Source organism: Heptranchias perlo, chromosome 4 (assembly GCF_035084215.1).
Source record: "Heptranchias perlo isolate sHepPer1 chromosome 4, sHepPer1.hap1, whole genome shotgun sequence".
NCBI classification, from domain to species: domain Eukaryota; kingdom Metazoa; phylum Chordata; class Chondrichthyes; order Hexanchiformes; family Hexanchidae; genus Heptranchias; species Heptranchias perlo.
Window position 1 is genome coordinate 102,292,644 of NC_090328.1, and position 23,497 is coordinate 102,316,140.

At 41.1% G+C, this 23,497-nt stretch overlaps 1 protein-coding gene across 1 annotated transcript in view; it reads left to right on the forward strand.

Moving 5' to 3' along the window:
- Positions 1-281: 281 nt before the first annotated feature.
- The window catches only part of LOC137321158 (low-density lipoprotein receptor-related protein 2-like), a 67,284-nt gene continuing 44,068 nt past the window's right edge, over positions 282-23,497 (forward strand). Inside the window, exons 1-11 of the mRNA XM_067983406.1 lie at positions 282-453; positions 703-816; positions 3,066-3,185; positions 3,372-3,608; positions 11,629-11,748; positions 12,618-12,737; positions 15,513-15,638; positions 15,721-15,924; positions 17,860-18,028; positions 19,526-19,697; positions 20,451-20,673. Coding sequence (XP_067839507.1) covers positions 369-453; positions 703-816; positions 3,066-3,185; positions 3,372-3,608; positions 11,629-11,748; positions 12,618-12,737; positions 15,513-15,638; positions 15,721-15,924; positions 17,860-18,028; positions 19,526-19,697; positions 20,451-20,673 — 1,690 coding nt within the window. The 5' untranslated portion in view covers positions 282-368. The remainder of the gene's footprint in view (positions 454-702; positions 817-3,065; positions 3,186-3,371; positions 3,609-11,628; positions 11,749-12,617; positions 12,738-15,512; positions 15,639-15,720; positions 15,925-17,859; positions 18,029-19,525; positions 19,698-20,450; positions 20,674-23,497) is intronic.

The following is a 23,497-nucleotide window of genomic DNA, read 5'->3' on the forward strand; positions in this document are numbered from 1 at the left end:
GGGTTATTTTATAAAAAGATATATGGCTGTGGTGTCAATTGGTGATGTGACTTGCCTTTAACTAATTATCATTCTTCTTCAAAACTAATTAAACTTTAAATGGAAAAGTAACACTCAATATAATGTTATCGGAAGGTCAGTGAAATCAACTGGTGTCCAACTCCCGGTGATTTTTCAATCCAGAAAGGCTAAAATAAACGGATGAAACGAACTAATTGGTGTTAATAAATTTCCAGGGCACTACGTAATTGTGACGAATGGTGGGTTTCTATTTAAATTGGGTCTAACGAGTGGGCCTAGATGAAGGGTGTCGCAGGAATTCTTCTAATATAGTGGGTGCTGGCTCTGGTCCGCTAAGGAAAGGGAAAATGAGATGGTTCATTTTAAAGTGGCTGGTCCTGGGGATATTTACGAACTGCTCGATTCTTTCTGACAGGGATGTTAATATCGTTGGTAAGTTACTATCTGATACTAACAAAAGCGAGTTTGTCTCCCCGCCAGTTCTTACCTATTGAAGGTAGATGAACCTGGGATAGGACGGTGAGGAGCTCTTCACACGTTTTTTGTTTTGATTTAATATTTACTGTCTTACCCTTTCGTGAGGTCTGTAATAGCCGGCTTAATGCACAGTCCTTCACTAGATGTGTGCACTTCTCTAGCTTGTGGCTTTTTGACTTCTTACTGACCCACACTGTCCTGCAGATGGGGATTTGTGTGGATTATTTCACCAGACTGCGTGCGGAGACGCGTGTGCCCCGTTTTCTTGGCTGTGTGATGGAGATGAAGATTGCCCTGATGGAGTTGATGAACGATGTGGTGAGTTGAAGTTGAGCCTCTAACCTTACTTCCTGCACTTGGATGTATAAGAGGAAAGTCCTTAAAGCAGTTTGGGAATGTAGATGGAGGAGGGGCATAAAGAAAGACGAAGCACTGCTTACATCACTTATCTTTTTAATCGTGTTAATATGTGGGTTAATGGTGTGTATGGTGGGTTAGTTTTTCTGTGAAACCGAGGAACACAACTGTGTTGTCCGACCGCCACACCCATCATTCCATTCATAGTGCAAGTTGCTGGAAGGCAAAAAAGCAGCAGTTGGGATCATCTGAAGTCTGGATAGTCTAGGCTCTGCCTGCAGTTGCTTTCCTCATTCCTCCAGCAATCTCTAGAGGGAGCATAAATATGTAGGGACAGTAAAATAGTGGGGGGGGGGGGGGGGGAAAGACAATCAAGTATCGAAAACAAAGGGGGAAGGGTAATGGATATGGGAGGAATGCTTCTTGGATGTTGATTGACTTTTGGACTTTCAGAAAGCTTTTGACTAAGTTTTAATATGGCTCTTTGCTCAGTAATGGAGTAGGCAATGCATCACTTTTGAAGTGTCAGGTGGGTAGGATGAAGCAGATGTGATGCTGCAGGTGTCTGTGCCCAGACTGCAATCCATGTCAATCACTTGGGTGACAAAATGGATTGTAGGCTTAATGAATTTGCAGATAACTGAGCAAAGTGGCAGAGATGGAGGATGGGGACTAGTTGTGCAATTAGGTAGACAAATGATAAGTGAAGCACATGCTGACCTATGAATAGTATTTCTACTAAGATAGGAACAGGAGTAGGCCATTCAGCCCCTTATGCCTGTTCTGCCATTTGATAAGATCATGGCTGATCTGTGATCTAACTCCATATACCTGCCTTTGGCCCATATCCCTTAAGATGTAGCAGGCATGTGAGTAATAGTAAACCAGTCACTTACAATAACTACATGCAGTAATGTACAAGTCCCCAGGGGTTCTTCTAACTTTTACAATGACTTATTTGGACTACACTATTGAGATTTGGTCACCATACTGCCGCTGGCTGTAAATAGGAGCAAGAATCTTGAGTTCATGTCAAGGTGACCCTTTGGCCTGTTTGACTTCATCTTGCTGGAATGGCAAATCTGCAATGTTAGTTTTTTCCCCACTTGAAACTGAGGTCCTAGAATTTTTCTTTTTATTTGTTCATGGGATGTGGGTGTCTCTGGCAAGGCCAGCATTTATTGCCCTTGAGAAGGTGGTGAACTGCCACCTTGAACTGCTGCTGTCTGTGTGGTGAAGGTTCTCCCACAGTGCTGTTGGGTAGGGAGTTCCAGGGTTAAGGACCAGTGATATATTTCCAAGTTGGGATTGTGTGTGACTTGGAGGGGAACGTGCAGGTGGTGGTCCCATGTGCCTGCTGCCCTTGTCCTTCTGGGTGGTAGAGGTCGTGGGTTTGGGAGGTGCTGTCGAAGAAGCCTTGACAAGTTGTTGCAGTGCATCCTGTGGATGGTACACAATGCAGCCACGGTGTGCTGGTGGTGAAGGGAGTGAATGTTTAGGCTGGTGGATGGGGTGCCAATCCAGCGGGCTGCTTTGTCTTGGATGGTGTCGAGCTTCTTGAGTGTTGTTGGAGCTGCACTCATCCAGACAAGTGGAGAGTATTCCATTGCACTTCTGACTTGTGCCTTGTAGATGGTGGCAAGGCTTTGGGGAGTCAGTAGGTGAGTCATTCACTGCAGAATACCCAGCCTCTGACCTGCTCTTGTAGCCACAGTATTTGTGGCTGGTCCAGTTAAGTTTCTGGTCAATGGTGACTCCTAGGATATTGATGGTAATGCTATTGAATGTCAAGGGAAGGTGGTTATCCTAAGGATAAGGTGTTAAGAGGATGAATGAGAAACTGTAGAAGCTAAAACTCTACAGGCTAGACAGGATCATTTTTTCAGGGAGGAACCTCACTGATGTATAGATTAAACCAACTTGGTTAAGATTTACTAGAGAATAGAATCAAAACTTTAACTTTTTACCAATTCAAAAATCTTAATTCAAAACTCTTATTGGGAAGCATCTTAAGTGACAAATGTTTCTCTACTATAGCTTGGCTGACTTTTTTTCTTGGTGCATTTAGGTTTCCTAGCAGGATGAGCTTTGAGCCAGATGGCTTATCGTTCCTGTATAATAACCTTAATCTGTAAGGTAGTGATTAATATTCTAGCATGATAGTGACATTTCTGGCTAGTGTAATTGTTTCATTCATCACTTCCCTCCAGATGAACCTTGCCATGGCAAAGATCGTGGATGGCAATGTGAAAATGGGAAATGTATTGACCAAGCCTGGGTCTGTGATGGCTACAATGACTGTATGGATGGCACAGATGAATTGTACTGTGGTATGACACATACTTGTGATCAATCTGTAATGAATTTACTATTTGTGTAAACTTGATTACATTCAAACCTGAAATTTTGTTATGAAATAATTTGGTTTCAACAAATGGATGTATCAAACGTGCTTCCTAGTGAAATTGTTTGCCGGTCTTGAGACTATTTAACTTGGAACATTGCATCTATCTTAGAGTATCCAAAATGTGGTGAAGGAAAAGTCCAGTGTCATGATGGCACTTACTGCATTGATGAATGGAAATTATGTGATGGGAAGGCAGACTGTGATGTTGATTCCAACAAAGTTAACTGCCCAAACAAGACCTGCCTTGAAGTACACTGGCAATGCAGGAACCAGAGATGCATTCTGAAGGACGCAAAATGCAATGGTATTGATGAATGTGGAGACAACTCCGATGAAGAATTCTGTGGTGAGTACAATGCTGAAATTAAATGTTATCATTGACCTGGATTCCTAATGGAAGAGGGATTTCAGGCTGGTTTTACACTCTGTTGGAGTAGATTGTTTCCACATTTTTAAGTTATCTTGATGTTGCAAAGCAATTGAGACTATATGGTCTTAGGAAACCTGGTAAATTGACATTGGGTGTGAAACAGAGATTTAAGACCACTGCTTCATAAACTTGCTGATTCTTCACTCCTAATCAGACTAGTGATAGTGTTGTGAAAGGAGCATTCCTTGGTAATGGCAGTTTGTCTTGCCCGAGCATTCCTGTTTGAATAACTAAAATATTCAAGCTGGTTCCACGGCTCATGGAATGTATCCAGTGAGTGGGTGGGCCATACTTGACTTTGATCACTGATCTTAGTTGTGGCTTATAGCTCTGTATTAGGGAATGGAAATTCAGCTGGAGTTCCAGCTCTTGAATGCTACATTATGTGAAGTGCAGGTATTGAGGACTGAATAAAGTTTAGCTATAGTGGATTGCCCCTTGGTAGAGAGAGTGCTGCCAAATGACCAACCTCCACCTGAGTGAAGTGTTGGAGGGTGATGCTCCTATAGAACTGTAAGATGCTGTTAATGTGGATTAATAGTAATATTTCCCATAAACTTGGATTTGCTAAGGAGATAGTGTGATTCAGTGAATTGAAGGCTAGGCATTTGTTACACTCCACCACGTGCCAGCAGGTAAATCAGCAACCACTTTTTTCCACAGTGACAGCTTCACCAATCCATTACTGGATTGTTTCCCCACCAAAAAAAATTCCAGTAGTGGTAGCCAGGAAACGCTAAATAATTATCATTTACTTTAACTTCAGGTGATTTAATTAAAAGTAATAAATTGGAGTGAGTAAATTAGAAATAATTCAGAACTATAATCTTTTGGGTTGATGGACAGTGATCCCTTCCCCTTTTTTATGAAGCCTTTCTGTCTGTCTATAGCTTTCACCATTTGCCCTAACCAAACTGCCATGGTGGCAGTGTGGCCCTTATCACTAAATCACATTTTAGTCTGTTCCTCCTACCCCTTGCACTTTCTCTGAGCATCTTGCCTTGTTTCACTGCACTTACCTTCTTTAAATTACTCATTCTCTACTGCTTGCCTAAGTACCATGCCAAGTTTCTTATCTTCACTGCTTTCCTCCCTCTATAATGAGTAACTTCTCATCCTCTGATTTCAACCTTCACCTCAATTAGTCATGCTCTCTCCTGATTTCACTGCTCTCCTATCCTCCCCTATCCATAGTCACAGCCACCCCCACCCCCTCAACTGTACCATCTCACATAGCCTCACCATCATGCTGATCATGGATAAGGTCATCTCTGATCACATCCTTGTATCCTTCTCTCAACTCTCTTCTGTGTCCTGGGCCTGGTCACTTACAGCTGTACTCTCTCATTCCCAACTGTGTAGCCTTTGGCCCTCCATTCACTTCACTGACATTTCTGCAGCTACTGATTTGCGTGGCTGTTCCAGGAGCATCCTGGAATGCAAAGATAACCCCTAGCTTCTCTTCACTAAAACCATCTTAAACCCCTCTCCCCTGCCTCCTCCACCCTCACCTTCAAGTGTGAGGAGCTCATAGACTTTGTCACAAAGATTAAGACCAGCTGTCTCTCTCCCTTCACCTAGCTCACCAAGCTAAATCTCACCTGATGGTTTCTCCCTCCTTCTCTGCCCCCCCCCCCACTTTTTTCTAGTTTCTCTCCTATCTTCCCATATGCCTGCTGAGCTAATCTTGACCATGAGACCCACCCCCTGCTTCCTGGCTCCTGTTAGCTGATATTGTTAATGGTTCCTTCTACTCGGGTACTGTTTCTCTTTCTTCCCTGACCTTTCAAATCATCTGCCTTCATTTAAAAAAAAAACACCCTTGACCCCTCTATCCTTGCAAGCTACTGCCCCATCTTCAACCTCTTCAGTCCATGAATGTGTTGTTGTCTCCCAAATCCACACCCATCTTTCCTGCAACTCCATGTTTGAATCCCTCCAGTTGGGTTTATGCCCCTGCCACAGTACTGAAACAGCCCTTATCAGTCATAAATGACATCCTGAGACTCTGACCATGGTAAACTAGCTCTCATCTTTGACACAATTGATTGCACCATCCTCCTCAATACTTCTCCTCCTGTCATCCAGCTGGGTGGGACTGTGCTTGCCCAGATCCTTTCTTATCTGTCATAAGCAGAGAATCACCTGCAGGCTTCTCTTCTGCTCTTGCACCATTACCTTCAGCTTCTCCTCTTCTCCCTCCCTGATCCTTCCTATTTCTCAACTATATGCTGCCCCTTGGCAAAATAATCTGAAAACATGTCTGATTCCACATATATGCTGATGACACCCAGCTCTAATCCTCCTCTCGACCCCCTCACTCATATTTGTCACTGCTTCTGACATCCCGTACTGGATGAGCAAATGTTTCCTCCCACTAAATATTGGGAAGACCAAAGCCATTGTCTAGTCCCTAGTGCAAACTGTTCTCCAGCCACTGACTCCATCCTTCTCCCTGGCCACTGTCCTAGATTGAACCAAACAGGATGCCAAGGTTGCAAACAATTTGACTGAAATGAGCTTCTGACCACATCCACTCAATCACCAAGAGCACCTACTTCCACTCCTGTAACATTGCCTGTCTCTACCCCTGCCTCAGCTGATCTGATGAAACCCTTTTTATTACCTCTAGACTCAACTATTCCAATGCTCCCCTGTCCAGCCTCCATCAACTTGAGCTCATCCAAAACTCTACTGCCTGTATCCTAACTAGCACAGTCCCATTCTCCCATCAACCCTATGCTCACTGCCCTACATGGGCTCCTGATCTGGGAATGCCAAGGTTTTTAAAACTTTCATGTTTTCAAACCCCTCCATGGTCTTGCCCCTCACTATCTCTGTAACCTCCTACAACCCTCTGATCTAGGCACTCCTCCAATTCATGCCTCTTGTGCATCCCCTGACTTTAATCACTCCACTCCACCACTGGCTGCCATGCCCACAGCTGCCTGGACCCTCAGCTGGCATTCCCTTTGCTTTTTTTAAGGTGCTCCTTTAAAACCTACCTCTTTGACTAAGCTTTTGTCACCAGTCCTAATACCTCCATGTGGCTTGGTGTCAAATTTTGTTGATGAGGCTCCTGGGATGTTTTACTACATTAAAGGCACTATATAAATGTGAGTCATTGCTGTGAATTTTATATATAGGTATGGGAGGATCAGTAAGCAGGACATGGACCTACCTGGGTGCTCATACCATGCAGGGTGGAAACACATGTAGGAAGTGTACAAAGGTTGCACTTTGTAAAGCTTTAGTCAACTAGACACATGCTCATGTTCAGAAGGGAGAAAGTTTTCTGACTGATGTTCCAATCACCCTATGGGTTGCTAGTAGTCTGGTAAAGGCAGCTGATAAGACTGGAAACAATGGGTGAAGGTAGGAAGAGGATCATTTGTCTAATAGCTATATCTCTTTAGGGGGTGGGTGGAGAAGATGTGATCCAAAATGATGTTGCTTGCCAGGGTTCAGGATATTGTAAGTACAAAAAGTCCTGTATTAGGAGGGTGAATAGCCAGAGGTTGGTTTTCACATGAAGCACAATGACCTAGGAGGTTTGAGGTTCTGCAAGGAGCCAAGTTCTAGATTGGCACTTAAACTCCTAAGCAGTAATCTTTGGATTACACACTTCTCCATGCAGGGAGAGATTAGGATTGTCAACATGTGGCTGGAAAAATGGTGAAGGTTTCAGATTTCTGGGGGACTGGGAGTACTTTTGGGTCCAGGAAAAGCTGTACAGATTTGATGCCCTTTGCTGCAGTGTCCTTGCAGAAAAGGGAAAATTGGGACATATGGTAAGATTTAAACTAGTTACAGGGGTGGAAAGGGAAAATGCACATGTCCTGGTGCAAAAGACACCAGGACATATGAGCAGGGAGGGGATAGTTACCCAAATGTAGTCTGTACACATGTACATGGCATAAGAAATAAAATAAGTTGCATTAATAGCACATTGAAGGGTATGATGTAGCTATTGGCAACCTGGCTACAAGTTGGGCATGATTGGGAGCTAAATATTCCAGGCTATAGGTTTTTTTTTTAGAAAGAACAGGGTAACGGACAGGAAGAGTAGCAATATTGATTAAAAATAAAATTGCAGCATTCGAAAAGGATTTCAGTAAAGGTGATCAGGCAGTCTTACCAGAGCTAGAGCAGCAAAGGTTGTGAAACACTCCATCTCATGATTGATGGGGAGGAAAGACAGCTCAAGCAGTACAGGCAATATATTTGACTGTATTTGACAATTTTTTTCTAAATGTGTTAGAACCATTAAGAGAACAGACCATGTTGGATTTAGTGATTACTAACATTAAATAGGAGAAGGCCATACAGCCCCTTGAGCCTGCTCCACCATTCAGTAAGATCGTGGCTTATCTTCAACCTCAACTCCACTTTCCCACTCAAAGCCTATATTCCCTTTAGGGTCCAAAAATTTATTGATCTGTCTTTAATATACTCAATGAGCATCCAGAGCCCTCCTGGGATAGAGAATTCCAAAGATTCACAACCCCCTGAAGAAATTGCTCCTCATTTCAGTCCTAAATGGCCAACCCTTATTCTGAGACTATGCCCCCTAGTTCTAAACTCTCCAGCCAGGGAAAGCAGCTTCTTGGCATCTACCCTGTCAAGCCTTCTCATGATCTCTCATGTATCAATGAGATCACCTCTCATTCTTAACTCCAGAGAATATAGGCCCATTCTACTCAATCTCCTCATAGGACAACCCTCTCATCCCAGGCATCAATCCAGTGAACCCTTGTTGCACTGACTCCAAGACCAGTATATCCTCTGGTTACAAGACCAAAATAGTACAGTACTCTAGGTGTGGTCTCACCAAAGCCCTGTGAAATTGTAGCAAGACTTCCTTACTCTTATACTCCAACCCCCTTGTAATAATGGCCAACATACAATTTGCCTTCCTAATTGCTTGCTGTACCTGGTGTTGTAAGACTCCTTACATTTTTTAATTTAAGTGAGGCAAATTTCAAACCTGTGACTTCCTCAAATACACTATCAAATGCAATAATATTCTAGTCACTGTTCTGAAGATGGTAAGGGACTATCAGATTACTAACCAATTCTGGTTCATCACTAGTAGATAAAAGGGGAACCAATGGATGTAGTATATTGGGACTGTCAAAAGGCATTTGATAAAGACACCATGTGAAAGGTTGTTACACAAGGGCTCATGGGTTGGAGTAATTAGCATGGATAGAGGATTGGTTAACAAAAAAAACAGTAGGAATAAACAGGTCACTCAGGCTGGCAGGCTGTAACTAGTGGGTGCCACAAGGATCAGTGATTGATATAGATTGTAAATTGCTGAAGCCCAATGACTTGGGTAAAGGGACAGAGTATAATATATCAAAGTATGCTGACGATATATTGAGGTGGGAAAGTAAGCCGTGAGGAGGACACAAAGGGCTAGACAGGTTAAGTGAGTGGGCAAATGGAGTATAATGTGAGGTTATTCACTTTGGTATGAATAGAAAAAAAACTTAAAGGTGAGAAACTATTAAGTGGTGAGGGATTTGGGTATCCTTGTACATAAAACAGGTGAGTCCTGACTAAGGAAAGCTCCAAAAGCTTGTGATTTCAAATAAAGCTGTGGGACTATAACCTGGTGTTGTAAGACTCCTTACATTTGTCCACCCCAGTCCATCACTGGCATCTCCACATTTTAAATTTAAAAAGATGAGATTAATTGAGACTAACAGTTTAGCCCAATTTAATGAGTAAATCTACAGTGAAGTATTTCATTAAAATAATAAATCAGTGTATACTACAAGGCTAAAGCTCTGCTTGTGTAGTTCAGCAACCATTTATTAACATGTTAGGGAAAAAGTTGGTATTGAGCTTAAAGCAAGTGGAAATTCAGAGACCTAATATAAAACAAATGATAAAGGAATGAGATTTGCAAGGGGTCAAAGCTAACAGCACAAGTTTTTTTAATATTGGAATACTAAAAGGGAAATGTGAGCCCTTTAAAGACAGATGCAGGTGACATCACAACGGATGGTGAGGAAATGGCAGATTTGTGAAAATGGATACAAAAGTACTCATCAGAAGAGGTGAACTTAAAAATAAGTGGGGAGGAACTTGCTGGTTTTCACCAAGGGCATTGGAAGCAATTGGGGATGGTAATTTTCCAAAGCTCTGGAATAAAATTGTCTTTTGGATTGGGAAGTTGCCAGTGGTGCTCCATTGTGTAACTACAGACCTTAGTTGTGGGGAGGAAAAATGAGCATGTGGAATCAGGAGCTAACTTTGTGACATGGATCAGTAATTGGTTGGGAGGTAAGATGGTAGGATTTTTTATGATGTGATAAATGGTGTTTCACAACTGTACTGGGGCCTCAGCTTTTCACCTCATACTTTATCCAATTCATTAATGTAACAGTCTCGAATATCCAAGTTTGTGGATGACTCCATTTAGGAGCAGGAAGTTACTATGGGTATGAGCAGAACTGTGGCACATGGAATTCCATGTGGGGAAGTGAGGTCATCTACTTTGGATGACCAAGGCATCTGAATGTTACTGGGGAGCCAGGAGCTGTGGAGGGACAAAGGGATTTAGGTATCTGTGTACACCAAGCACTAAAAGCTGAAGCACAGCTACAAAGAAAAATTAATGGAATGTTGGCCTCTATCAAGGAGGGGAGGGGTGCTGGAATACAGAGGGAAGTAAGTTATGTTTGAGTTATGAGCATTGGTCAGACTCCATCTCGATTACTGGATTCAGTTTTGGGCATGGCACCTCAGGGAGGATACATTTTGCCTTGGGGGTACAGTGCAGATTCACCAATGATACCAGGACTTTATGGATTAAATTTGGAGAGGTTGCAACCCCCCCCATTGTAATAGGCCACCTGAGGCATGGTTTCAACCTCATGGGGTAATGTGGCTTCTTGGATCTCTGGGTGGCAGCAGCACAGTGAGATGAATTGTGGCTACAGTCCCACCAGCACTTGTCTGACTGGGCAGATTAAATTTGGCATTTGTGGTGTGAAGTATGTGTAGTTAATAGGTTAGTCTTGCAATGGCTGCAGGATGTTAAATGTACTGCAGCTGATCACTCTTCCCTTTAGAAATGGACAGCCTAGGTCATCCTGGGATTTAAGTTTTCTCTTTTGGGGAGGGGGGGTGGTGCTAGTTTCAGTGGGGTTGACTTCTGGATTTTGAAGCATGCCCAAGTTCTGGTAGTGATGTGATGTATTCATCTAATGAAATTCTATAATTACCTAGAAATTTCCTGGCCCTGACTAAACTCACTACTCAAAGTCCTGAAGTTTGCTAACTTAAAGACAAAGTGACCTAGAATTTTCTGACTTGTGCCTGACCCTTTTTGAAGTGGGGGGAGGGGGGTGATGAAGTGCTGAGTGCTCAAACACAACTCTCAATTTTAAATTGTTCATGGCTGATTCCAGGCTGGGAGGCTTTTGGGCTTTTCTCATTGGAGGGTTGGCAAAAGGCTACAATTGCCTGATTGGGGCCAATCTTCACATTTGTGAAGATTGGCCCAACAAGCAGCCATTAGATAGCAATGGAGAAGAAAGCCCTGGCTTCTCCTGTGCTCAAGGGTACAAGAGCTATTTGTGGCATCTCTACTGCTTTCATAGCTCAATTTCTAAAACCCAAATTCAATCCTGGGCCCTCTTGGTATGCAGCTCCATATTGCACTAGTCAGTATTGTTATGCACTCATTGGTGATGGTGGCCCCACCTTGTATACCATCTGGAATTAGATACACATGAATTGGGTTTTTTATACATTCATGGGCTGTGGGTGTTGCTGGCAAGACCAGTGTTTATTGCCAATCCCTAATTGCCCTGGAGAAGGTGGTGGTGAGCTGCCACCTTGAACCACATTCTGCAAATGGCTAAACTGTAGAATATAACTTTTTTAGTGGACTAAAGTCACAAACTATTCTTGATTGCAGAAGCTGAGCATAAAGAAATATGTGCTGAATATGAATGCCGCAACAAATGCATACCTGAGCATAAAATATGTGATGGGATACCAGATTGTACTGATGGGACTGATGAGCCAGAGTCTTGTGGTAATACAGACTGAACTTAGTTTTTGGCACTCAACATTTCAAACTAACATAATTTAGTTACTTTTTTCTTAAGCAACCAAATCTTGCATTCAACATTCTAACCATTTCTAGAAAGAACTTGTTTCAGGCTTCCTTAATTTTTCTGATTATCTTAAATTTATGCCCTCTAACTCCTGCCAATCTGTGGTAACAATGTCAATGGGTTACACATGTAAGATGCCATAATCTTGGACTTCTCATTTTGTCTTTCAATTCTAGTTGGGGTGGGGGGGAAGAGAGAAAGAAAACATCATCTTACCATAATTATCACCCTGGTAACTTGCCAATGAAGCATGCTGCACTTTTTTTTTCTTGCCACCTCCCCTTGCTTCCTATAATGGCCTATTTAAAAGGAACCCATTTCCGATTTGCTTGGCAGCCTGCCTACATTGTAGTTAATGTAGTTATATCTACCTCCCTTCAAACTACTGAAAAGCCTGGGATTCAGTTCCCTGAGGACTGAAGAGATATTAGATCACAATACAACTGGCAATGCTACTGGTATTCAGAGGCTCAATATTATGTGGGGCACTTTTTTGGATCATGTTCTATTCTGCTATTTGCCCCCATGAATACCACAAATGGTGGTTTTGACTGAATTTCCCATAGCTTTCAATTTTTATCAAAACTAATGTGGGAGAATGCCAACAAAACATTGTCTGCATTAGATTTCTAACTAGTTTGATCTATAACACCCAAATCAATTGTAACTTGGTGTTTTACCAATTCTGGTAACTTCCTGTAAATGAGTTGTACTGTACCTTGTCTATGTTCATAGCAATGCAATCATTGCCTGTTGCAGGATTTCAAGTTGAAATTTCCTTTCTTAGGTAAGAAGTGTTGGAACAATAATGGGAGCTGTAGCTTCTTTTGTGAAGAAACTATTTGGGGTGCACACTGTACTTGCCCAATTGGCATGATTTTACAGTCTGATGGCAAAAACTGTGCTGGTAGGTAAAATTTTCATGTGAAACTGTATCCTACTTGCTTGTTTTTATAGGGTGCTGCTACATATATCAAGTTGTTCATGCAGGCATTAGTTTCTCCACTTTATAAACTAGATTAAGTCTGCCTTCCTCATTCCTTGACCCATAATTCTGCAGAAAATGAAGACTCTCAAAAGGAAATCTGCTACATGGCTTAAGCCCCTTGAGTGTTTTTATAGCAATGGAGTGAAGAAGGTATAGTACAACTAATGTACACAAGCATCTTGAATATGGAAAGGAAGAGCCTGATTCCACCTAGCTGCAGCTGGTAAACCTCCAACTCTTATGGAAGAAGCAAAGAGTAACAATAGATGACTTTCCTTAATGGATTTTGCCCCACTGACACATTTGGTTTAAGGGAGGGAATTAGAACTATTTTACCTGCAACAGTAGAAAGAAAATGCCTGCTTTACAAAAGTCCAACTTGGCATCACCAATTCCTTGAATCATCTAAAAGGTAAACTTTTCTGCATATTAAAGCACTTGAAGTTGGGGTAGGAGAGAACCTAGTTACTGATGTAATGAGGTGGATAGTGTTGGAGCTTGGGAGCTGCTACTTGTCCAAGTCAATTGCAAGATGAGTATTGCCAAAGTTACCAGACAATTTATGCAATGTACTTTTAGGGTATTCTACTGTTACCCCTGATTCAGATGAATCATTCAGTTCTAAAAGTTTCCAGTTTCTCAAAGCCTCCATCTTTTTTCATTAGCAATAATCACAGCCCAAACAGGGTATGTTTCTGCATATTAACTTGTTAAGTTCCAGTAAATGCATCAATTCATTTATATACCATTGCTTGTATTAGCTGCATCAAGATGGCAACTCTTCAAAGTTGCCTATGTCACCTCAAACTGCTCTTGTATGTGAAGTCTTAAGTTATTAACTTTAACTTTTTTTTTCCTGCTGTATCTTGTACACTTTTGTGATCTCTCACTGCCAACAATAGTAAAGTGCACATTGCTGTTAAGTGAGTCTATTTGAATGATGCAGGGTACCTTGCTTGTTCCTTTCAAGTTTGGCTTAACATTTAGGGTTGAAGACCAGTCATGGCTGTTTGAGAATACAGTCCAAGATGGCAGTATTTGGTGATGGGATCAGAGAGGTCTCCAAGTAGGTTGCCAACAGATTCATCTGTTGGGTGGCTTTTGAAATTTGGGTGGAGTGTGATTAGTTTGAATGATCTTGAGCTGGCCTTTCTATATTTTTGCTGTAAGTTTGTGTATTTAACCCATTCTTGTAATGCATCACATGGCTTTGGTTCTGGGATGATGGCCTGATCCATTGAGATGGCTTTAGAGCTAAGGGGAGTATGCTAGAGTCTGTCAAAAATGACAAGGTTTAATGTGTCCCTGAAGGCTCATGATTTGTCTCAAGATTCTCAAAAGGTTAAAACCTATAACTGAAATAAGGTTCACAACTTTAAATTGGATGTAAATTCTGAGCTAATGTTAGTGAATTTTAGCTCCCAGTTAAACTTGATGAAATTTCCCAGGGACACTGAATTCAAAATGGAGGAAGGATGAAGCTAAGTTTTCCTATATCTACATCTAATTATAAACTCAACCTTGTCCAATTCAAAATAAGATCTTACTGCCTGGTCATCTTGATCCAGTGATATTAGTCTTCAGTCTTTGTACAATGTTGTGACCCCAAGTTCTCATACACATTACTCCTCTACATTCCATTTATACTCTGCACAAGGTCCTCTTGTTTTCACACTCCCTGCTCCTGCCCTTTATTTGTCTATTCCAGGATCCAACTAATTCTGCTCTTGCATTAAATATCAAACATACTAACCAAATTAAAATTTCCCACATACTACAGCAGAAAGCTTCTCCTTGAATCACCAAGATCATTCTTTCAAGCAATCTAACTAGATCTTTTTTGAAATGGTTGTGCACTTAAACGGAAGTGTATTAAACACTTCCCCGCCCCCCCCCCCCCATATTGGTGGATTAATTGTTTCCTTACAGATTAATGATTGCTAATGCATTATATAACTGGCTCTTGCTAGTGCTGTCTGAATTCTGTTATGTTCCTGAGCAACTGTTGATTGGGCAAGTGTTTTTAACCAGGCTAAAGATGAAGTATCAAAAGGTGCATTTACACTACAACTGGTGCATATGTGCAAAGTGACTGTCACAACACTAGTTGCTTTACATGCAGCCTGGTTATTTGGGATCCTGATCTCTGTATACTGAGATGAAATGAGACTATGATGTTGTCTTGCTCTGGAGCCAAGTCAGCCCTTCATACCAGGTTTTCATTACATAGCTTGTGCAAAGCTGCTTCATGCTGCACTGAACTTGCATAAACACACCTTGGGTTAGGCTTTTTATTAGTACTGGCTTAACCCTCATCTGCTTCATCTTGTTGCAATATATTGGTACTTCACTATGCATAACAATCTTCAATTCCCTCTTGTGGTGTTACTCTACAATGGGTTTACTAAATACTGGTAACAAAACAAAGTATAAAAGTTCAGAACCTTCATTTTAAAATTCACTCTTGATGTCTGACCAGTGTTTAAAATGGAAACTTCATGGTTCAACTCTAATGGCCACTAGGTTTTATAGCAGACCATTTCTTACCAGCAATTGGGTCAGAACTGTTTACAACCACTCATGATTTGGATCATTCTAGGTGTTAGCCAGAATTGGCTACCAATATTGAAGCTTTCAATTGTTAACATATCAAGCATTAACCATCAATTTCTTTATCAACCTTCATGCACTCAGATGAAGATGAATGTTCATTCTCTCATGCACCCTGCAGTCAGCTGTGTACAAATACAGTTGGGTCATTTTATTGTTCCTGTGTGGAAGGATATCACTTGCAGCAGAGAACCATCTGTAAAGTAGAAGGTAAGTAACAGATGTGTGCATCTCTTGGTAATCTAACTTTAGCACCCACAACAAAACAGCTGAGAGAATTTATCTTTTGCAGAAGGCACCACTTTCATCTTGGCAGCAGGAAAGCAAAGCATAGGAACACTGGATTTAAACAGCAGGAAATATCGTACTATTGCAGTTGCTAAGGAAGTTGTGGCTATTGCATATGACCTGGCCAAGCCTGCTTTATACTGGGTGGATATGGAAGGGACCATATTTTGTTCATTAACTGAGAATTCAAGCTTCCCAATTTACAAAGGTAATACTTGTTAAATGAATATGTAAAGTTTAAGAAACCCAAATCCTTCCATATGATTTAGTAGCTGTATGTCTGCACTGTCATTATAGTTCGCCAGTCATATTACTCACTAATAGCACTTTGTCTCCATCCTGTGGCACCATTGCACTAATTTCATGATGTAAATGTATACCACATGGTGTGGCTTGTTTTTAATGTAACAAAGGATTGTCCCCTATCTATGTTCAATTAAACCTTAAGTATTGCTGGTGAGTTTCACAAATGAATGGACAATTGCAAAACCCAATCCCCAAAACTAGATTTAAATAAATCTTGCATGATATCTGGCTGAATGCAACAATCTGTTAACTGATGTGCTGACTCATTCATTTGATTGTAGTTGAAGTTATTTTGGGTTTGGTAGCTAAAGGGCATGTCAAGCTATTTGATAAAACTGTGTACATTTGAAATGGTTATAAACACAAGCTGTGTACCTGTCCTTGTGGTTTCTAATAACTTGCAGCAATTTATAACATGTCCAAAGTAGTATTCAGTCTCCAACAGTACAGCTTTATTAATGTGCTAAAGTTTGTTTAGTGACATTGATAGAAATTTACACTTACATGCCAGTTTAGTGTTGACTGGTAATGGTGGATTACTGATGGTGAGTAATGGCTGCAGAGTAGCTCCTTGCCAAAAGTACTTCCCAATCTACTAATGAGACCAGTTGGCTATCCAATGTAATCTAGTACTCCAGCACCTATTGTATCTGGCTTCAGGCATAGTCTACTTGACCTAGCACTAGTAATCATCTGAAGTTTTTATTAACTGTTTTCTAGGTCTACCTTTTGAAGTCCACCTACACTTTCTCCAACCTAAAGTTTAATTTCCTTCAATATTCATGTATATTGGATTTTTAATAATGTTCATCACTAAGCACCATATTCTGTATCTTCTGATCAATGCACTATAAACCTCAACCTAACTTGTGTAGAATTTTTATTCACTTCAAGACATGGGCACCATGAATTATTAGGGTTTGGAATGCATGGAATCTGAAGGGTGGGAGGGGGAGGAAAAGTGGATACCTAGCAAACTGATTCAGCTAAAAGACTTGACTTCAATATTGAAGAATGTAGTTAAATTTTGAGGGAGCCTTAGTGATCTAGGAATATTAAAATATGAAGGCAGTCACCCAAGCAACTTGAGGCAATACATGACTTAAAACCAGAGCAATTCAAATGCTGAGTGGGGTATAGTTCAATGTTGGAGCAATTTGACTTGCTTTGGCTTTGTAACCTCCTGGTATTGCCCTGCTAACTGCCTTCACATTTAATATTCTCTAGATCACCTTTCTGAGGCTCCTAACTTCATTCTGCCCTTTGGTATATCTTTTTTGATCACTGGGATACATTTTCCCCCTGCCCCAGATTCCATTCATTCAGCATCTTGTGTACTGTGATCCATGATGGTGCTTGTGAATTGTCTCCTTGAAGCACTTCATTGGATGTATAACATCTAACTTGGGACTCTGGTCCCAACTTGTCAACTACAGTACTTCTACCATGCTGAGTTTGTTTTATCTGATTTTAGTATAGAATTACTTAACATTGTAGCCAGTGATATTGAAAGCTTAAGGTGAGCATTATTAGACATCTAATAGCAATCTCCTGGTCCTTTATGCACCTCCTGTCCTTGTGTTCAACCTGTACTAATTCCTCTACTTTTTTCCCTTTTTGATGGACACACAACTTTTAAATTTAAACTGACTTTTTGGAGTCTGCTTGTTCTGATGCTCTCCCTCCTATACTTTAACTCCAACCACCAGTCAAATTTACTCAGTTTGCTTGGGTAGTATCTAGTTTATATAGCAAATATAACCAGAATGAAGGGGCACTTAATTACAATTTCATTAAAAATAAAGCAGCCTAATGACTCAGTGGAATTCTCTTTCAGATGCCAAAGGAGTGACCAGTATAGCTGTTGACTGGTTCACTGGGCTGATTTTCTGGACCAACCATCTTGAGAGGAAGATTTGTGCTGGCATGTCTAATGGCAATGGTTTTGTGACTGTTCTGGAGAAGAATGTAAGACCTGAGCAGTTAGTTCTCTTTCCAGCAAAAAGGTATGGCCACTTTACCATGGAATTAGTATAGTGCCAAGGTTAGTAACTAACGTGTCTTATCAAGATGCAAACTTATCAAGTCACCTTTTTTGCCCTTTGTGCTACATGGAGTGCCATGTTCAGCATGTGAGTACTAGTGTACTTCTATATAATAGGTAGATTGTTACTTCCCTACTCATTGTATACAGCAGGAAATTGCACATCCCTAGCCTGCCACTTAATTTTCCATGATTAATGGATGGAAAATCACTGGCTGTATGTATGCAATTTCTTAATCTGGAAATGTAAATGCTATCCTGCATCGACAAACTCTGCTCTGCAATTACTGTGTATAAATGGAAGAATTTTGCACTGGTAAACTGGTAAATGTAACATGGCTTATTCCTGGGCACTAACTTTGAAGTGCCATGAATAATGACTTGGGTATAAAATGAGGCCTTAAACAAGTCTTCATTTGAGGAATCTGTATGCAAGTTTCCACTTGCTGTATGCTTTATGGATCTGGGTCCATCTGAACAATGACATGACTTGTTTAACATGTGGAAGCTTTCCCCCTCACATCCATGGCCAAAAATAGGCTAACAATGAAGGGTTTTAGTGGGGTGAATAGTCTCATGGTTGGGTGTACATGAGGGTCATCAATTTACAATTCTCATGAAGGGTGTGGAGAGGTTAGTTTATAACACGGAAAGCTTTGCCACAGGTGGTTGAAGCAGAAACCATTGCAGCTATAATGTAAATGGTTTAACAATTGATGCAGACACTTGGGAGAGTAAGGTGGCCAGATTAGTTTTGGATTCTCTAGCAAACATGAGCTGGACAGCCTCCTTCTGTGCTGTAAACTTCAGTTAAATATTCAATGCTTATTTTGCTTCACTAAGTATGAGGAGCTTTTTGTTTCTAGGGAGAGGTTGGAACCAAACTTTTGAGGATTTGAAAATCTAGTTCCACTAGTCAACAAACCAACTAGAGGACCTAAGTTTAAGATTCCTAATAGATGTCAGGACAATTTCTTTGAGTTGGATAGGGGTGCTATGAATCAGAACAGGATGCTTGGTGTCTACTATGACTTATTTGGCGTTTGCTTCTGAATCTCCTTCAGTGACCTTTCAATAAGAGGAAAGTGGTGAATTGTTTCTGTTCACATCTTGTGGGGGGGGGGGGGGTGTCTTTCCTGGTTATGGGAGCTGTATTCAAGTCTGCTCAACTTTGAATTGAGGGAGCAAAGCCTTTAGGCTGTTTTCATCAACAGATCATAGAGCACAATATCAGAGGTGCTAGAAATGAAATTGGATGATAGGGGGTGCAACTGTCTTGGATGATTACTGGAGATTCAGTTGGATAAGCCTTCAATGGTAATAGGACATTGAATTAGAACTAGGGACTTCCAATTCTACATGAGCTGAACACAAGTTATTTGTGGAGCTGGGTGGGAAGAGAAGACTGCAGATGTTGAATCTGATAAAGGAGTAAAATTAAGTATTGTACTCTTTTCAGTTGCATGTTCTGGGTAAACCAGAGAGATGTTTACACAAAAGCCCACATTGAGACAGCAGGAATGGATGGCTCTGCAAGAAAAGTAGTCACTGTTCTTAATTCAGCAGAACCAATTGGACTGACCCTAGATTATCCAGCAGAGAGACTCTACTGGTTCAGTGAAGGTGATGAAGTGAGTACACTTTTGCCTGCTGCGGTGTCCCAACTGAGCATGGTTTCTGATCCTATAGCCTTATGTGGGGATATGGGGCTGCTCCTGAAACTTCAGAAAACCTTGCTTAAAAGGCAGCAATTTTATTTAGAAAATGGCTGAGTTTTTATTCACTCATGGGATGTGGGCATCACTGGCAAGGCCAGCATTTATTGCCCTTGAAGGTAGTGGTGAGCCACCTTGAACCACTGCAGTCCACTGGGAGTACCTTCACCACATGCTGTTGGGGAGTTCCAGGATTTTGACCCAGGAACAGCAATGTCAGTCAGGATGGTGTGTGACTTGGAGGGGAATGTGCAGGTGTTGGTCTCATGCACCTGCTGCCCATGTCCTTCTAGGTGGTAGAGGTCATGGGTTTGGGAGGTGCTGTCAAAGCCATGGTGAGTTGCTGCAGTATATTTTGTAGCTGGTACATATGGCAGCCACAGGGTGCCAGTGTGGAGGGAGTGACTGTTTAAGGTGGTAGATGGGGTGACCCAGTGACCAGTAATGGATAACTTGTGATTTGGAGGGGAACTTCATACTCATGTCCTTTTGTCTTTCTCAGTGGTAGATCTCATGAAAGGGAGACTGGTAGAATGAGTTCTGTGGTGCTGTTGGTTTTTTAAAGTCCTGTTTTTGAGATACTAATTTTACAGGCACAATATTGTGCACAGCTACAATCATAAAGACCTACAGAAGCTGCCTTGCTTTTAATTTATTGTATGTTTCCAGTCTGTTAAAACAGTGAAGGTGGATGGCAGTGGGAGATTCTCTTTACCTGATTTGGACATTAGACAACCACTTGGATTTTCAGTATTTGAAGACCACTTCTATTGGTCTGAAGTAAATCAGCTGCTACGTACATCCCGCCATCCTAAAGAGCAAAAGGAGGTTTTACTACAACCTGCATTGGTTTCTGTATTGATCATTATGCATGAACTGCAGCAACAACAAAGTAAGTACTGATCATTGTTTTATTCTCCCTTTCCATGAAAACTGTAACAAGCTTCAATGTCATTATCTAACATGTGCACTTATGCAGCTATTTCAAACAATGGCTGACCACACTTTATTTTGTGATTGTATTGTTAGTCAAAGCCATGACTCACTTGCCTCCATTGTCCAATTGTTCTTGGCAAATTCCAATTTAATGCTAAGCCTAATTATGCAACCACATGGGCACTGCTAGTAACTTGTATGATGGGATTTGACATTAAGATTGGTTTTGATAGCGTAAATAGAGAAACTGTTTCCAGTGGCAGATGGGTTAATAACAGACAGATTTAAGGTCTATATCAGAGGCAATGTGAGGAACATTTTTAAGTTATGATCTGGAATACACCACCTGAAAAGGTTGTGGGAACAAATTCAAAAGTAACTTTCAAAACCGAATTGGATAAAGACTGGGGGAGGGAAATTTACAGAGCTATGGTGTGGGGGGGGGGGGGGTGAAACAGGTAGTGGGACTAATTAGATAGCTCTACCAAACCACAAGTGACATGGTCTGAATGGCCTCCTGTGTGCTTATTGTTATGATTCTATAATAGCTTCAATCTCGTGTTGCTAACAAGGGCTCAAAGTTATAACTCATAGATTGAAAAGACCTACAGCCACTGAAGTTTGTCCCTCCTAATACAGCTACTCCCATAAATGATGTGGTTATCTCTACCTTGCTTGGTAAACTGATTTTTCTCTTGCTATTTGTTCTACATGTCTCCATTACTTTCCATTTGTGCAAAAGTTTTAATGTCTTGCCTTATTTTGAAGCCATTGTAGCTGGGTTTGCCAACTCTGGACATATACCTGGAGGTGTCATCACATGACCTGCCTTGCCCACACACCTGCTTTTGGCTGCCCAACATGTCCATATTTGCACTGCCTTCCAATGCTAATTGGAAAGCAAATTGACTCATTACACTATCTTGACTCAAACAGCACTCACCACCCCCATCCAATTTTTATAACTAAGTCTTCAAAGAAGTAACAACCACAACTTGTTACTGCCCCAATTATTTATTTTTCTCCTGGGTTGCTCACAGCAGTGCCCTGGAGATTCCAGGGCAATCCTGGAGGGTTGGCAACCTAACTACAGTTGAAGCAGAGTGGTTTGTGATCTAGCCATTTTAATTGGGGTCTCCATAACTTTTTTTGAAATTCACTCAGCTCATTTTTTTCCTCCTCCTCCTCCCCCCCCCCCCCCCCCCCCCCCCCCCCAACCTACCTCGATTTATAGGTAGCTAATCTCAGCAAACTATACTTGCTGAACATGAAGGCAAATTAAAACTTTTTGCTTGGACAAGCTGAACCTTGTCTTGCTCACTTTCTGCCCTCAACTAAATTCAGCTGGTGGCTGGCTATAGCATTGCTGCAGTACCCTGTCCAATTACAACTTAGCTTTTAACCAAACCTAAAGGCTGTAATAGATTCCTGGCTTTTTTCTCCCCCCACCCCCCCCCCCCAAAAAAAAAAAATCACAGGTACTCGTACAAAAAAAGGTAGTGTGTATATATTTACACTACAACACAAACTAGTATTGGGGGTGCTCCATGGCCAGCTGATGTCCTTGGAATGAGCAGAGACCATGCCTGTTCTGATGGTTAAGGTGGATGTGACAAGTTAATAAGTATTTGAAGAATGATCCAGGTGTGGTTACAAACATTACTACCAATAGTGCAAAAAAATCATAATTTCTAAAGTCAGCCTTGACTCAGTGGTAGCACTCTTGCCTCTTGTTAGAAGGCTGGGTTCAAGCCCTAAAATAATTAAGATGAAAGACCAAAGTAATTCATTGGGGGGTGGGGGGGAAGCTAATTTTGAGGGAATGAGAATGGAACTAGATTGGGGGGGGGATAAACTGACAACAGCGGTGGTGAATATTTTAAAACATGATCAGAGTTGAGAAATTTATTCTGCTAAAAGGGCAAACTGTTCAATGAAACACTGGGAGAATGAAGAGAAGGGTAAAATTAAAACTTAAGGCAAAATACATAAACCAAAAAGATGACACAGGAAATACACAGGAGGTAGGAAAAGTTATGCTAAGAGGAACTACAAAATTAAATTGTGAAGGAATATAATTGACTCCTAAAATTACAAAAGCAAAACCAGGATAGGGCCTCAAGGATGCACAAGCAGGTAATGGCAGAAATACTGAATAATTTCTTTGCCTCTTTATCATGGAGTCTAATGGAGTGGATATAACATTAGAAAAGATTTTTTAAAAATCAGATCTTAATAGAAAGGGGGAGATAATTCTCTAACTTAGAGGATAAGACCCCTGGTCTGAGTGGATTGCATCTGCACATATTAAAAGGAGCTAGGGAAGAGATAGCAGGGGCTGTATTTTATATTAGAAAACTCATTAGAAAACTAGTGCTAGAGGATAGCTGATTTTCCTATATTTAAAAGGAGATGGAACTATAGACCAATTAGCTTAATATCAGTGATGGGAAAGATAATGGAATCTTTACTTGATAGAAAAAAAAATCTAGAAACCCAATATATAATCAACATGGATTTCAAAAGGAAGGTCATCCTTGACCAAACTTATTCTTTGAAGTAGCAAAGATTAGATGAGGGTAATGCAGTAGATGTAATATTTGGGTTTTCAAAAGGCCTTTAATAAGGTACCACATATTTGTGGCTAAGGTCAGAGCATGTGGGGTCGGGGGACATGTAGCAGAATGGATAGCAACCTGGTTACAAAACAAGAGTAGAGGTTAAAGCCAGTTTCTCAAACTGGCAGTAGGTAGGAAGTGGTGGACAACAGGGTTTGGTGC